Source organism: Neoarius graeffei, chromosome 21 (genome assembly GCF_027579695.1).
Source record: "Neoarius graeffei isolate fNeoGra1 chromosome 21, fNeoGra1.pri, whole genome shotgun sequence".
In the NCBI taxonomy this organism is placed as follows: domain Eukaryota; kingdom Metazoa; phylum Chordata; class Actinopteri; order Siluriformes; family Ariidae; genus Neoarius; species Neoarius graeffei.
The window spans coordinates 6131480-6148249 of NC_083589.1; the positions used below are offsets into that span (position 1 = coordinate 6131480).

At 43.2% G+C, this 16770-nt stretch overlaps 1 protein-coding gene across 13 annotated transcripts in view; it reads left to right on the forward strand.

Annotated features, from left to right (window-relative positions):
• Positions 1 to 16770, forward strand: part of magi2a (membrane associated guanylate kinase, WW and PDZ domain containing 2a) — a 288209-nt gene that overhangs the window by 203588 nt on the left and 67851 nt on the right. For 10 of the 13 annotated variants that reach the window (XR_009651082.1, XM_060903818.1, XM_060903819.1 and 7 more), the window contains 3 exons: positions 325 to 459; positions 1967 to 2149; positions 8758 to 9306. Coding sequence is in view for 12 of the 13 variants with exons in the window: in XM_060903818.1 (XP_060759801.1) it covers positions 325 to 459; positions 1967 to 2149; positions 8758 to 9306 (867 nt within the window). In the remaining variant the exon portion in view is untranslated. The remainder of the gene's footprint in view (positions 1 to 324; positions 460 to 1966; positions 2150 to 8757; positions 9307 to 16770) is intronic. The other 3 variants (XM_060903825.1, XM_060903829.1, XM_060903830.1) reach the window with 1 other exon arrangement.

The window sequence follows — 16770 nt, forward strand, 5'->3', positions numbered from 1 at the left end:
TAAGCTGTAATACACACAAACACTGTTACATTAATCTCCACTACACACATACACCGTTACGTTACACTTCACACACACACTATATAAGCCACATAAACACCATGCACACTCATCCTGGCAGTAGCCGTGTCTCTTCACTGTCTCGTCCCTGTGCTCTGTACGCTCAGGAGGATGCTTTGGGAGACATTATATTCATCAACACTTTAATCAGTGGTGTTTATTATGGTGTTTAGTGAATAGGTGTGTTGAGTTTCCTCCTGGTTATTTCTGCACTCCACTTCCACTTCCTGGATGATCTGAGCCTGTTCTCTCCGTTTGAAACAGCGGATGAGGGCGTGTCCTTCGCCACTCTGCCCCGGGTGAGGCTGGCGTATGTGGGCCCGGCTCCTGAGCGCTCTCACAGCCTCACTGACCTGCCCGAGGCCCCCCTGAGCCGGCCCGGAGCATTCGCACCGCACGGTACGTCCTCGTTATAGCGCACCCTGCTGCGCTGGAGGAATGCGTGCCTGCTGCAGGAGCCCACATGCTTTTCCCAGTTCCCTCAGATTCGCTCGGCTTGGCTTTTTTCCTCAACTCTCAGTGACGTGGATTTGCTTTCCTCATTTAATTTATGCCTGGGGTATTATTTCGATCATGCTGTCATCATTTGCACAAATTTTCTCTGTTTAAGGTGCACACTAGTTCCAGACAGTCGCGTCAGATTTTAAAGACGACAGCAAATTGACTGACTGATACTAGGCTCCGCCCACACTCAGTTACTATTGCTGTGTAGGTCAAGTTTGTTATTTTAAAATATGGAAGCTGGAGACAGAGTTAAATTACGACTATGACGACATGCAGTATGTTATAACAGTCAGATTTGGAGAGAGACAGCAACAACAACAACAACAAGAACAATGAATGCTACAAGCTGTGTTACTTCACTTTAAAGTTGGAAAATACTGTAGCATTAAAGGTTCATTTTAATTGATTCGAATTCTATCACATTCAATTACACCAGCTTTACGTGACACTGGTTTTAAATTAATATTTTTTTGTTTTTAATGTTTTAGCAAACACGACCTAATATTTAGTGCATCAGTCAACTTTAGCTACATTTGAGCGGTTACTGATAAACTGTTTTTCAAAAGATTGGATCTTTGTTTGAGTTCAGCTTATGAGGCATTAAACATTATCACAAAGATAACTTCAAATCTGAATTTTTTTTTGTTAAAAAAAATGTAGATTAGTTTTGGAAATGTGTAAAATAATGTGATGGTATAAAGAAGTTTTAATACTCGGCACTTTTCCATCATTGTTCAAACTCCATGTAGTATTTTACGTGTTAAATTCGACTTAAAACTGTTATTTGTGCAAAAAATGACTGAATATTCCCCTTCCCAGATTCGCATGTATCTTTTGCGCTTTAATTTATTTGTTCTCGACTCATTACAGTACCTGAATGAAAGCATGGCCCTGGAGACATTTCCAGAAAGAAACATGGAAATGAAAAAGCTGCTTAATTACATTATGTGAGGATGTAATGGAGCAGCGAGAGGTCTCTGTTAATCAGCGTCATGCCGTTCTGTGAGTTTTTTTTTTATCTCCGTTGCAGCCTGGTTTTAGTCCCTTGAAAGGGTGGAGAATGTTTTAGTGCCCTTCATGCCTCCTGTGTGCACTTTTCTTGCTTCAGTTATGAGTGTCTTCAGAGATATGGGGTAATATAGAAATTCAGGCAGCGAGACTCATACTGGAGCAACAAGAAGCAAGATCCGTCACAGCTGAGTGTGTGAGTGTGTGTGTGTGTGTGTGTGTGTGTGTGTGTGTGTGTGTGTGTGTGTGTGTGTGCTCACTGCTGATTTGGGTTTAGTTCTTTAAGTGCAACTCTTCAGAGTCATAAAGTTGCTCTGGATGGAAGTGTTTGATGATGATTTTTGTTGTTTGTGTGTGTGTGTGTGTGTGTGTGTGTGTGTGTGTGTGGGTATAGAGAAGCCCCTGTTCACACGAGACCCCACACAGCTGAAAGGCAGGTTCCTGTCGACGACGCTGCAGAAAAGCACCATGGGATTCGGCTTCACAATTATCGGCGGAGACGAACCAGACGAGTTCCTGCAGGTGAAGAGCGTGATTCCAGACGGCCCTGCTGCACAGGACGGCAAGATGGTTACAGGTAAACACACACAACTCTTAATATCTTCCAGTGTCCTAAGTTTGCCATGTTCCAGCTGTCTCTCAATCATAGAAGGCAGAGCTTACAGTGGTGCTTGAAAGTTTGTGAACCCTTTAGAATTTTCTATATTTCTGCATAAATATGGCCTAAAACATCATCAGATTTTCACACAAGTCCTAAAAGTAGATAAAGAGAACCCAGTTAAACAAATGAGACAAAAATATTATACTTGGTCATTTATTTATTGAGGAAAATGATCCAATATTACATATCTGAACCTCTAGGATTAGCAGTTAATGTGAAGGTGAAATTAGAGTCAGGTGTTTTCAGTCAATGGGATGACAGTCAGGTGTGAGTGGGCACCCTGTTTTATTTAAAGAACAGGGATCTATGAAAGTCTGATCTTCACAACACATGTTTGTGGAAGTGTATCATGGCACGAACAAAGGAGATTTCTGAGGACCTCAGAAAAAGCGTTGTTGATGCTCATCAGGCTGGAAAAGGTGACAAAACCATCTCTAAAGAGTCTGGACTCCACCAATCCACAGTCAGACAGATTGTGTACAAATGGAGGAAATTCAAGACCATTGTTTCCCTCCCCAGGAGTGGTCGACCAACAAAGATCACTCCAAGAGCAAGGCATGTAATAGTCGCGAGGTCACAAAGGACTCCAGGGTAACTTCTAAGCAACTGAAGGCCTCTCTCACATTGGCTAATGTTAATGTTCATGAGTCCACCATCAGGAGAACACTGAACAACAATGGTGTGCATGGCAGGGTTGCAAGGAGAAAGCCACTGCTGTCCAAAAAGAACATTGCTGCTCGTCTCCAGTTTGCTAAAGATCACATGGACAAGCCAGAAGGCTATTGGAAAAATGTTTTGTGGATGGATGAGACCAAAATAGAACTTTTTGGTTTAAATGCGAAACGTTATGTTTGGGGAAAGGAAAACACTGCATTCCAGCATAAGGACCTTATCCCATCTGTGAAACATGGTGGTGGTAGTATCACGGTTTGGGCCTGTTTTGCTGCATCTGGGCCAGGATGGCTCGCCAACATTGATGGAACAATGAATTCTGAATTATACCAGCGAATTCTAAAGGAAAATGTCAGGACATCTGTCCATGAACTGAATCTCAAGAGAAGGTGGGTCATGCAGCAAGACAACGACCCTAAGCACACAAGTTGTTCTACCAAAGAATGGTTAAAGAAGAATAAAGTTAATGTTTTGGAATGGCCAAGTCAAAGTCCTGACCTTAATCCAGTCGAAATGTGAAAATCTGATGATGTTTTCGGTCATATTTATGCAGAAATATAGAAAATTCTAAGCACCACTGTAGGTTACATTTGAACCGTCAGTCATATAATATCACTAGTTTACCTGGCTCCTGTTTTTTGATGACAAAAGCTAATAGTTAAGCCTCATTTATGGTATACTGCTTTTTAACAAACTATAAAACAATAGAAATCACAGCCAGATGTAATTTATTGTGGTTACCTGTAAACAAACAAACAAACAAATCAATAAATGATGCTAGAATTGAGTTAATTTTTTATTTTAAATCTACTTTCTTACGGGCAGCATATTTTGATACAGTTGTGCACAGCTTGTGCTTCGCCAGCTTGGAAATGTAAAATACTCAAACGCGCTGGGTGTGAGAAGAGCAACACACACACACACACACACACACACACATACACTTTGGCTCTTGTTGTTCATCGTCAGCTCTGGCTGTGAGTCCAGTTTGTGCCTCTGGGCTCCCGTTGTGTTTCTGTTTGTTTGCACCTGCGTGTGCTATTAAGAGCTCACTAGCTGCCTAATGAGCTGTTAAGGTGTATCATGGGAAAGCAGGCATGAGAGAGAGAGAGACAGAGAGAGAGAGAGAGAGAGAGAGTAGCCGACCTGCAGCGCTGGCTTTCATCCCTGTGTGTGACAGTCGGCTTAAAACGTCTCTTTCAGACCTCTGAGGTCTCATAAACTCACATTATCAGAGATGTATAACTGCTCGTTTTCATCATTCCTGGTTGAACTTTAGAGCAGAAAAGCACCTTTTTCTGTCATTTAAGGATTAGACGTTATGAAACCGACGTGATTCTTTCAACAAGATTAAAGTAATTACTTTAAATACGATTGGAATAATTGACTTATTATTTAACAGCAGCACTTGCTTTGAGCACTGTACTCATCGCTGTACATCACATATTATTCTCTCCACATTCACTGGATATGAGCAATCGTGCGCTCTGATTGGCTACTCTACTACTAGGCTATCAGCTCATATACCATGAATAGAGAAAAACAAAATGCCGGAGTGTGTTGCTGAGCCAACCGAGGACGAAATAAAAACTCGACTCGAAAACAAAACCCCCAAAAAATACAAAAACAACAACAACAAAATATGGAATAAAAGTATTTGATGGTAAGAATGTACCTTTTTGAATTTTTCAAGAATTATTATTATCGCATTTTTTCGCAAATTGCTACTGTCATTTCGCCACTTTGTTTACATTTTAAGCGGAAATGATTTTGTCAGATGTTTTGTATTAAGTTTTAATTTATTGAATTTGCAAAAAAATAAGAATAAAAATGCTCCGTTTCTCAAAACCCAGTGAATGTGGATAGAATGAAAGAGTTATTCCACTCAATCTTGTCGTACATCTCGGTGCTACACGCCCCTTTGGCTATCAGCTCATGTACGACTCAATTTTGTGGAATAACTATTAATTATCTGTTTAATCCTTTTGATTAAATTGACGCTTTAAAATCTGGGGAAATACGATGTAATATATTACAGATGTTTGCGATGCTTTACCACATGAGTGTCTATCAGTGATGCAGAAAAAGTGAGACAGAAATGTGATTTTAAAAACAATTCAAACAGCAGCTGATTTACAGAATCTGAGTTGTCCTGATGGGTGTGGCCTAATATTCTAATAAGCAGCTGGATGGACAGCCCTTTGGCCAGTGTAATATAAAATAGTGCGATTTCAAAATTGATTTGTATTTTATTACAGACAGATTAAACCCAAGATATTTCATGTTTTGTTGGTCAACTTCATTTCATTTGTTAATATACATCCATTCCTGCATTTCAGTCCTGCAACACATTCCAAAAAAAAAATAGGAACAGGGGCAACTTAGGGCTAGTAATGAGGTAAAACAATTAAATAATGATGTGAAATGGGTGACTGTAATCATGATTTGGGATAAAATCAGTATCCAGGAAATGCCGAGTCTTTGAGGAGTAAAGATGGGCCAAGAATCTCCAGTTTGTCAACAAATCTGTGAGAACATTATTGAAATGTTTAAAAACAATGTTCCTCAATGAAAGACAGGAAGGGACTTGGATATTTGACCCTCTACGATGCATGATAACATTAAATGATTCAAAGAATCTGGAGGAATTTCAGTGTGTAAAGGGCAAAGGGCTCAAGCCTAATCTGAACACCCATGATTTCCGATCCCTCAGACAATCATTACTTAAATGTAATAATCATAAACACAAAAGAGATTAGGGTGGCACGGTGGTGTAGTGGTTAGCGCTGTCGCCTCACAGCAAGAAGGTCCAGGTTCAAGCCCCGTGGCCAGCGAGGGCCTTTCTGTGCGGAGTTTGCATGTTGTCCGCGTGGGTTTCCTCCGGGTGCTCTGGTTTCCCCCACAGTCCAAAGACATGCAGGTTAGGTTAACTGGTGACTCTAAATTGACCGTAGGTGTGAATGTGAGTGTGAATGGTTGTCTGTGTCTATGTGTCGGCCCTGTGATGACCTGGCGACTTGTCCAGGGTGTACCCCGCCTTTCGCCTGTAGTCAGCTGGGATAGGCTCCAGCTTGCCTGCGACCCTGTAGAACAGAATAAAGTGGCTAGAGATAATGAGATGAGATGAATGACAAAAGAGATTATTAAAAAATGTAAATTAAAGCTGTTTCAGTGTGATAAAGGATTATATACTCAGCTTTATTTCCATCAAAACAGGTAGCTCGTTAACTTTTAGGAGGAAAAGGCAACATCTCCATCACTGGGACTGACATATATAGAGGCCATGCCTCCTTCAGTGAGTGTGATATTCAGAAATGCTACATCTCCTTCATTGGGACCAATGGGCACAAAGGCCACACCTCCTTCACTAAGACTCAAATATATAGTTGCCAAACCTCCTAAACTGAGACTAACAGACCCAATGGCTACGCCTTGTTCCCTTCGACTGACAGACCCATTGGCTACACCTCTTTCCCTTCGACTGAAAGACCCAATGGCTACGCCTCTTTCCCTTTGACTGACAGACCCAATGGCTACGCCTCTTTCCCTTCGACTGACAGACCCAATGGCTATGCCTCTTTCCCTTCGACTGACAGACCCAATGGCTACGTCTCTTTCCCTTCGACTGACAGACCCAATGGCTATGCCTCGTTCCCTTTGACTGACAGACCCAATGGCTATGCCTCTTTCGCTTTGACTGACAGACCCAATGCTGATAGATTCAATGGCTACGCCTTTTTCCCTTCGACTGACAGACCCAATGGCTACGCCTCTTTCCCTTCGACTGACAAACCCAATGGCTATGCCTCTTTCGCTTTGACTGACAGACCCAATGCTGATAGATTCAATGGCTACGCCTTTTTCCCTTCGACTGACAGACCCAATGGCTACGCCTCTTTCCCTTCGACTGACAGACCCAATGGCTACGCCTCTTTCCCTTCGACTGACAAACCCAATGGCTATGCCTCTTTCCCTTTGACTGATAGACCCAATGCTGATAGATTCAATGGCTACGCCTTTTTCCCTTCGACTGACAGACCCAATGGCTACGCCTCTTTCCCTTCGACTGACAGACCCAATGGCTACGCCTCTTTCCCTTCGACTGACAAACCCAATGGCTATGCCTCTTTCCCTTTGACTGATAGACCCAATGCTGATAGAGTCAATGGCTACGCCTTTTTCCCTTCGACTGACAGACCCAATGGCTACGCCTCTTTCCCTTTGACTGATAGACCCAATGCTGATAGTCAATGGCTACGCCTTTTTCCCTTCAACTGACAGACCCAATGGCTACACCTCTTTCCCTTTGACTGATAGACCCAATGCTGATAGTCAATGGCTACGCCTTTTTCCCTTCAACTGACAGACCCAATGGCTACACCTCTTTCCCTTTGACTGACAGACCCAATGGCTACGCCTCTTTCCCTTCGACTGACAAACCCAATGGCTATGCCTCTTTCCCTTTGACTGACAGACCCAATGGCTATGCCTCTTTCGCTTTGACTGACAGACCCAATGCTGATAGATTCAATGGCTACGCCTTTTTCCCTTCGACTGACAGACCCAATGGCTACGCCTCTTTCCCTTCAACTGACAAACCCAATGGCTATGCCTCTTTCCCTTCGACTGACAGACCCAATGGCTATGCCTCTTTCCCTTTGACTGACAGACGCAATGGCTATGCCTCTTTCCCTTCGACTGACAGACCCAATAGCTATGCCTCTTTCCCTTTGACTGACAGACCCAATGCTGATAGATTCAATGGCTACGCCTTTTTCCCTTCGACTGACAGACCAAATGGGTACGCCTCTTTCCCTTCGACTGACAGACCCAATGCTGATAGACAAAATGCCTCCTTTGCTGGAACTGACGGACACAAAGGCCACACCTCCTTCACTAAGAATGAAAGATACAGCTGCCACACCTCCTACACTGAGAATGCCACACCTCTTTCCCTTCAACTGATGGACACAAAGGCCACCCCTCCTATAGTGAGACTAAAAGATCCAAAGGCCACCCCTCCTATAGTGAGACTAAAAGATCCAATGGCCACACCTCCTTCACTAAGACTGACAGACCCAACAGCCATGCTTCCTAAACTGAGAGTGACAAACACAATGGCCACGCCTTTTACACTCATATAGGTCATGCCTCCTTCACTGCAAGTGACAGATACAATGACCACACCTCTTTTACTAGGACTGACAGTACCAAAAGGCCACACCTCCTTCACTGAGAATGACGTAGAAGAAAATGCTTTAATATAAATAAAGCAATAATCTTACAATTTTATTTATCTTGTATTAAAATGGAACGTACCAATTTACAGTAGAAAAGGGGGGAGTGAGATCATTTACAGCTCCTACACTAATCGACAGTCCCACCCCCCACCCCCAGAGGCTGAAAGAGAGCAGGGAGGTTGTTTAGATGTCATTTGTTTTCCATGATGGTGTGATGTTATTGATCAAGCCACCGGGGCTTGAAGGCAAATGCCGATGATGTTTAACGAGACTAATTAAAATTCCTGAACATAACACAACAGCCGTGAGGGGTGAGACTCGTCAATGGAAGTGTTCCATATGGCATTAAATCACACACACAGTCAGCTCCGAGGGCAGACTGTTGAATCCTGCTCTCTGCTTCCTGCTGTTTTACATAATAATTAACAATCTATTTGGTATTATCTCAGAATTCAGTGTGGGACATTTAAGCTTCAGTCTTTATCCAGGTCCCTGTTAATTAGCTGTTACTATAGAAACGATGAGGTGATAAATTATATGAATTTTATTCTCAGCCCTTTTTTTTTCTTGAAATGCTACACCTTCATTATTTATGTTGCTTTATGTTTGTAGGTGATGTGATCGTCTACATAAATGAGGTGTGTGTTCTCGGCACGACTCACGCAGACGTGGTGAAGCTATTCCAGTCGGTGCCCATTGGACAGAGCGTGACCCTGGCACTTTGCCGCGGATACCCGTTACCCTATGACGCAGAGGATTCAGGAAACACCATGATCTCTCCTTTGGGTCTTATAGGAGACCGCCCCCTATTGCTCAATGGGCGCAATTGCACCACGTATGACACGTACATGGAGTACTTAAGCCGCACCGCGCACTTCCTGGATGATGGAGTCTCGGTGGCGTCGTCGGGGACAGAATTGATTGCCGTTACCATTGTGAAGGGGTCAGACGGGTTTGGCTTCACTGTAGCGGACAGCGATGGGGGTCAGAGGGTGAAGCAGGTGCTCGAGCCTCAGCGCTGCCCAGGTCTGTGCGAAGGAGACCTGATCGTGGAGATCAACCAGCGGCCAGCCCTCACGCTTTCTCACACACGGGTGGTGGAGTTGCTGAAGGAATGTGTGGTCGGAGCCGAGGCCACCCTGCTTGTACAGAGGGAGAGAGGTAAGAGAAGAATGCTGAACTTGAGAAGGCTCTTGAAGCTTAGCCTGATGTTCACCTTACTGCCTTAAATTTTGATCAGGAACGCTGAATATATTGTATATCAAAGCCTTCGATGCCTGCATGCCAGTGCGTGTTTGTGCTTGTTGTGAAGTAATCCTGCTTCAGAAATCAAGACTGATTGATTGATTGGTCAGTCAGTTGGTCCTGCTTGCTCCTGATGATTTGCTGAGTCATGCCCTCTGAAAGCCTCAAGTCGCGTTTCAGACATGGCTGCTGTTTAGTATTCCCTAAACGTCACAGTGCCATGATTAGCAGAGGCGCAAAGCCTGTAAAAATAGACACTGACGCAGACACGCTAGTCATTTTGATGGTGTATTAATATCCTCCGGCTTTATTTCCTCAGCGGGAGTCTTTCACAGCAAGGAGACTAGCTTTATAATGCTCTGAAGCGATACGCTGCCGTTACAAGCTGCTATCTGTAATTGAAAGACACATCCATGTCCAAAGTACAATGTCTACTCTAGATTGAATGTAAAGATGTTTTTATTTCAATGATTGTTCTTAATTACTTTTACAACCATTAAGTAAGAACTTTAAAGACTTTTCTTACTGTAATTACTCTTGGGTTAGTCCCAGTATTTATGGCTCTGACTGTTTTTCAGTCCCAGTCTTAAGGGTTTTAACTCTTGATTAGTACAACTGATTAGGATGCTAAATCCCAGTCTTTAGAGCTCTTGGATAGTTCTGGTCTTTAGGGTTCTAATTCTTGGTTATATCCAGCAATTAATGCTCTTTAGGTCTTTTTAACACTTAGGAGTATCTTTATAGCTCTTGTACTTGGTTATTCCCAGTGTTTAAGGTTTTATTTTGAGGTTATTTAACAATTCATGGTTAGTCTTTAAGGTTCTGGTTCTTTGTTTGCCCAATTCTTATGGACTCTTATTCTTGGTCGGTCCTAGTCTTAGAAGCTTTAACTCGTAATTAGTCAAAATCTTTAGGGGGAAAACTATTGGTTTGTCCCAGTCTTTATGATTCTACCCTTTGGTTAGTTGGTACACTGTCAAAAATAAGGGCACAGTAGGAGTTCATTTCTGTCCCCCAAGGTACAGTCTACACTAATGTACCCCCTAGGGCTCATTATTGGACCTCAAGGTAACTATGTGTACCTTTTTAGGGCCAAAAAGGTACATGTTCCCAAACAGTTTCTAAAGGGTACAAATAAGTACTTTAGAAGGTACTGGCCCAGTGACAAGGTTTTTGTACCCCTAAAGGTACAATACTGTACTTTATTTTCCTAGAGTGTAAGTACCTAATACTTCTGTAGTAGGTGCACAAATTCCAAGTGAAACCCTGTTTCTAAGGCTCTAATTCTTGGTTAGTCCCAGTCTTTAGAGTTCAAACTGCTGGTTATTTCTAGTCAATAAAACACTGACTTTTGGTAAACCCCTGCATTTTGGGGTGCTTATTTTAGGCCTTTAGAGCTTTAAAGGGGACATATTATTATGCAAATCATTTTTCAGTCCTTGTACACATACATTTGGGTATCTGGAGCCTACCAACCCACAAACTCTGAAATAAGACAACCCAATCAGTTTCTTTTCTTCAGCCTATTTCAGGAAACAATCCGTTCAGATTCGGCTCCTCTCTCTGTCTTATTTTCTGTTTCTGGTTGAGAGTATGCCGTGCGCATTCTGGCTGCCGCTTCTCACCGGAGCTTTTTATTTTTTATTTTTTAAATTTTATTTTCTCTTTTGTTTTTATTTTTTGTGTTTGTGTAGTTTGATGTTTGTTTTTGTTTGAGTGTTTTTGTCCGCCGGTCCTGGTGTAGCTCAGGACCCAGTTTTGGGCGTCGGTTCCCTCCAGGCCTTGGTTCGCCGTGGGTGATGCCTGTGCTCCTAGCTATGGGCTGCAGTGAGCTTGTTGCTCATTTTAACATCGTGGTTGTCCAGCGCTCTGTGCAGCAGTGCTTGGCATGATGTTCCGAGCAATGTTGCTCTGTGGCGTTGCGGCGGCTGTGCAGGCGGTTTGAGACATACCAGCGCTCTGCATGGCGGTGCGTCTGTGCTCACTTTGTGGATCCATGGCGTGGTGTTCCAAGTGATGTTGCCCGGTGGCATCGCGGCGGCTGTGCTGGTGGTGTGGGACTTATTTTCGTGTGCCTTTTGGTGGGACTGTGGCTGCTACACCATTGGAATGATATCCTGACCTTTTATTTGGTGGACTTTTTTTCTCTTTTTTTTTCTATAATTGTAAAGCGACCTTGGGTTTTGAGAAAGGTGCTATATAAATTGAAATTATTATTATTATTATTATTATTATTATTATTATGTCATAAGGGGAGGTCATTAAAATAATCCCGCCCCCTCATCAGAGTATCTCCACTCATGGCTTAGAACTGACTTTACGAATGAATATTCATGAGGGAAGTGCTAACTGATTGGCTGGCAGAACAGAGGGGTGGGGTGAGCAGTGGCTAATTATCATTTAAAGGAACAGGTGCTCAACTCAGCCATTTTGAACAGGGCTGTTTGGACAGGGTGAGAAGGTGCTGTGGGGCTTCATCCTTGTGCTATTTTGACAAAAGCACGTCACAGACATTTTATTAAAACCTCAGGAAACTGTGTCAACTGGTGGAATAGAGGTATAACGTCACCTTTAGCTCTTGATTAGAGGTTTATTAGTCTCTTTATTGGCGGCACAGTGGTGTAGTGGTTAGTATTGTTGCCTCACAGCAAGAAGGTTCTGGGTTTGAGCCCAGTGGCCAACAGGGGCCTTTCTGTGTGGAGTTTGCATGTTCTCCCTGTGTCTGCATGGGTTTCCTTCAGGTGCTCCAGTTTTCCCCACAGTCCAAAGACATGGAGTTAGATTAACTAGCTACTCTAAATTGCCCATAGGTGTGTGAACGTGCAGAAAGGAACTGGCCTCCCTACTGCTGCAATTCTGGCCAAGTTAACCAAATATGGTTCACCTCAAGCCCGGGTCCGATTCGGCAGTGACGACTACAAGTCTCTTTATTAGTCCCACTCTTTCAGGCTATAGGTCGTCTTGTTATTTTTGGTTAGTACCAGTATTTAAGGTTCCAGCTCATGACTAATGCTAGTCTTTAAGATTATACCAATTGGTTCGACGAAGTCTTTAAGGTTCTTCTTATTCCTTGTTTGTCCCAGTATTTAAGGTTCCAGCTCTTGAGTCCTCCTAATCTATACATTTATACTAGACCATATATAGACCAAGGTTCTATTTCTTTATTAGTCTGGCTTTTAATTTATAACTTTTTTTTTCTAGTTAGACTCTTTTGGTTAGTCTCTGTTTTTCAGGTTCTGACACATGATGAGTCCCATCTTAAGAGCTCTGACATTTGGTTAGTCCCAGTCATTATGGCTCTGACGCTTGGTTAACCCAGTCTTTATGGCTCTAACACTTGGTTAGTCCCAGTCTTTATGGCTCTGACACTTGGTTAACCCAGTCTTTATGGCTCTGACACTTGGTTAGTCCCAGTCTTTTTGGCTCTGGAGCTTGGTTAGTCCCAGATTTTATGGCTCTGATGCTTGGTTAGTCCCAGTCTTTGCAGCGATGACATTTGGTTCATCCCAGTTTATAGAGCTCTGATGCTTGGTTAGTTCCAGTCTATAGGGCTCTGACACTTGGCTATTCCCAGTCCTCATGCCTGTGACACATGGTTAGTCCCAATCTTTATGGGACTTGGTCTCTGCATCTTGGGTAGTTCCCATGGTTCAGGCTCTGTTTGCCTATGGCTAGTTTTGAAGTACAGACTCTGAGTTGGTCCCAATCTTTCATTCTTTTTATCTGGATTAGTACTTGTCTTTAGGTCACAGTGTTAAAGCTACCTGAGACAGGAAACTCCAGATAAGACGGTGGGTGGGTTGTGAGGGATAAGTCATGATTTCACGTTTCTTCCTGATCCTAGAAGCAGAGCTTGAATTTCTTAAACTGTCACAGGCAGAGCACGTTCTTTTGAGTCACCTTCATAGAACAAAAACTCTTCATTCTGTTTAAATAGCTGAGATTTGTCAGAATTTGCAGAGGAAGCACAGCAGGAATGTCAGCGATTAGTCAAAACAGCGCACACAGGATAAAATCATGTCATTTGTTGGAGTGCTTATTTCATGAGTGATGGTGTTAATAAGTACAAACTCCTGAGAGAAAGAGAGAGCACTGACATTTTACATAAAATTGAGTGCAATATCTCTCTTCTTGGATAATTAATTGCAGAGCACAAAAATGAGCGATATTAAAAATCTCTGTTTCTGTCAGTCTCAGTGAAGGAGGTGTGGCCTCTAGACATGATCGTCCTAGCAAAGTAAGTGAGGCCTCTGTACCTGGAAGCTGAAATAAAGGAGGTTTGGCCTATGTATCTTCCAGTCTCATTGAAGGAGGTGTGGTCTCTGTGCCCATGAGTTCTAATGAAGATGGTGTGAGTGTGTGTTTGCGCATGCTAGAGTATCATAGGCCAGAAGGTAATGAGAGGACATGAGTGCTTGTTAATCCTTCTTGATTAGAAGGCTGGCTCAAACCTCTCCTAACACACACACACACACACTGTCTCTGCATTACACATGTTTGTGTACAATGACATACATATGCATAATAATAATCAGCATCACTAATTTATAATTCTATTATTTTTAATAATAAGATTTAAAAATGCGGGCGGTACAGTGGTGTAGTGGTTAGCGCTGTTGCTTCCGGGTTCGAGCCCCGTGGCCGGCGAGGGCCTTTCTGTGCGGAGTTTGCATGTTTCCTCCGGGTGCTCCGGTTTCCCCCACAGTCCAAAGACATGCAGGTTAGGTTAACTGGTGACTCTAAATTGAGCGTAGGTGTGAATGTGAGTGTGAATGGTTGTCTGTGTCTATGTGTAGCCCTGTGATGACCTGGCCACTTGTCCAGGGTGTACCCCGCCTTTCGCCCGTAGTCAGCTGGGATAGGCTCCAGCTTGCCTGCGACCCTGTAGAAGGATAAAGCGGCTAGAGATAATGAGATGAGATTTAAAAATGCCGATACAGTTTCAAACTCACACATGCTCTTTAAAACGGGCATAACAATTATTTATGATCTGTTGAACGTTTTTGGTTTTCGTGTGTGTGTGTGTCAGACAGCCACTGCGTACACAGCCTTGATGTTCTAGCAGTGTATAGCGAGACTCTGACGTGTTACAGTAGCATCTGTCAGCGTGCTAAGCTTTGACATGCTAACAGACTGTCCTGTGTTAATCGTGTGTGAATGCTCCATCTGTTGGTGTGTGACACTGTGACTGGAATATGAGCTGTGAGAAGGGGCAACACACACACACACGGTCTGAAACTTCAGAATTGAGTTCTTAAACTGTGGGTCTTTATCTGCTCCAGGTTCTTCCTTTAGTTGTCTATGAATTTGAGGTTCTAGATGTTGGTTTCTGCTGTGTCCAGGTTCTGGGTGTAGTTCTCCATCAGGTCCAAATTCTGTCTCTACCTCATCTGGCCCAGGGTCTGGTTGTGGCATTTTCATCAGGTCCAGGTTCCATCAGGCTGTGGTTCTGTACCACCTATAAGGTTGAGGTTCGAGCTGTAGTTATCTATCAGGTCCAGGTTCTGTTTGTACTTCTTTACCAGGTACAGATTCAGAAGTAGCTCTCAACCAGGTCCTAGGTGTGGTTCTATGGTCCCGGTTCTGGGTGCTGCTCTATATCAGGCCCATATTTTGGAAAGTTATATCTATTAGGTCCAAGTCCTAAGTTTGGTTCTCTATTACATCCAGATTCTTGCTGTGGTTCTTTACCAAGTCCAGGATTTAGATTTAACACTTTATCAGGTTTAGGTTGTGTCTGTAGTCCTGTTTCTGATGTTTGATGGAAACCAAGTTGTAGCTGTGCCAAGTTCCCCCTTTAGTTTAGGTCCTGTTTATAGTTCAGGTTAGTGTTCTGGTTGTAGTTTCCTGATAGGTCTTAGTTTTACTTATCAGGTCTCATTTTTGCTGCGGTTCCCCTTCTGGTTTAGGTTCTGTTAATAGTTCAGGGAGGTGTTGCTTCTCTGCCAGGTCCAGGTTCTACTTGTATTTCGCTATCAGGACCAGGTTGTAGCTGTGATTCTCTATCAGGTCCAGGTTCTGAGTGTAGTTCTCTGTCATGTCCAGGTTCTATCTCTAATTCTTGGGTTTCAGTCACGTGACTTTTCTTAGCGATTTCACTTCCAGTAAAACAGCTGGTGGTCTCGCAAAACAAAATGGCTGCCGTAGTGCAAACAACTAGCAATAACTTATCAGAGTACGCTCGTAACCTAGAAGCCACTGCTCGCTTTAGATATATTCAGAAGATCGCTATGTGCAATGGAATCGACCCCTACAATCTGGGAAAGAAGGATTTGTCATACAATCTTGAAAACTACCCTTCAGTTGAGTTCCCCGACATCTCCAACTATCTGGTGGTTCAGACATCCTTCTACACCGCAAAACAGATGAAAGTGTGGAAGAGTATGGAGGCTTACAACTTTTTTTGCATGTGGCTGAGTAAAGGACCTCGGGATCAAGTCGCTGCTGAATGAATCCTGTATTGTTTTTGCCCGTGTAAGTTTTTTTTTAAGCTTTTCGTTCGCGTCTTTACAACGAAGCGCTGCAAGTTGAAGTGTAAACAAACAATAGTTTGCTTGATTCTCACTTGTGTTGGCTCTTATCTCTCAGCTAAATCATTCACAAAGATCATCAGAAACCCCTTTAAAGACCTGGATTTTAGTTAAACAAGACGGAGAAGTGATCACGGCGCATTGTAACTGTACGGCTGGGGAAGAATTTTGTTGTGACCTTCACGCATATGGACTTTGTGAGGAGTAAAGAAAGAAACAGCTGGGGACTTTAGCGCTTTGTGACTAAAAAAGTACCGTAAAATAACAACACATAGCAAGAAAAGCACTTGGAAAACACTAAGGCCAGAGCTGAGAGGGAAATACAAACCTTTCACCAAGTGACCACTGCAAACTCGAACGTGCTTCGACTCGGCTCCCTTCGATTTCATTGAGAGGTTCAAAAGCCACCTTTCTCCACGTCTTTTTGTGAAATCCTGTGTTCGTTCACCCTTTTTTATTTGTTCACGGGGAACCCTGAAGAAACTTTTATCAGTTTCACAGTTTGATTGATTCGAACAACCTTCTCTGTACAAACGCTTTGTCGACTGAGCTTTGGTAGACCACCAAATAATGTTTTGAATGACTGAGGCGGATATGACATCACGTTAAACCCAAGAATAGCCCTTTTCCACCAAGGCAGTTCGAGGGTCAGTTCGGTGCCAGCGCCTAATCTCGAACCGGTTCTTCACATTTCGACAGCCAAAGAACCGGCTCTCGGCCACGAAAACTGGTTTGGAAGCAGCCCCAACACTTTGCTGGTTTGCTTACGTCAGGGGCTGGGGGTGGGATTATCATGATCAACAAGACCAACGAAAACTTTTGGCCCCCGTTAAAAAAATGAGCAAGTGTA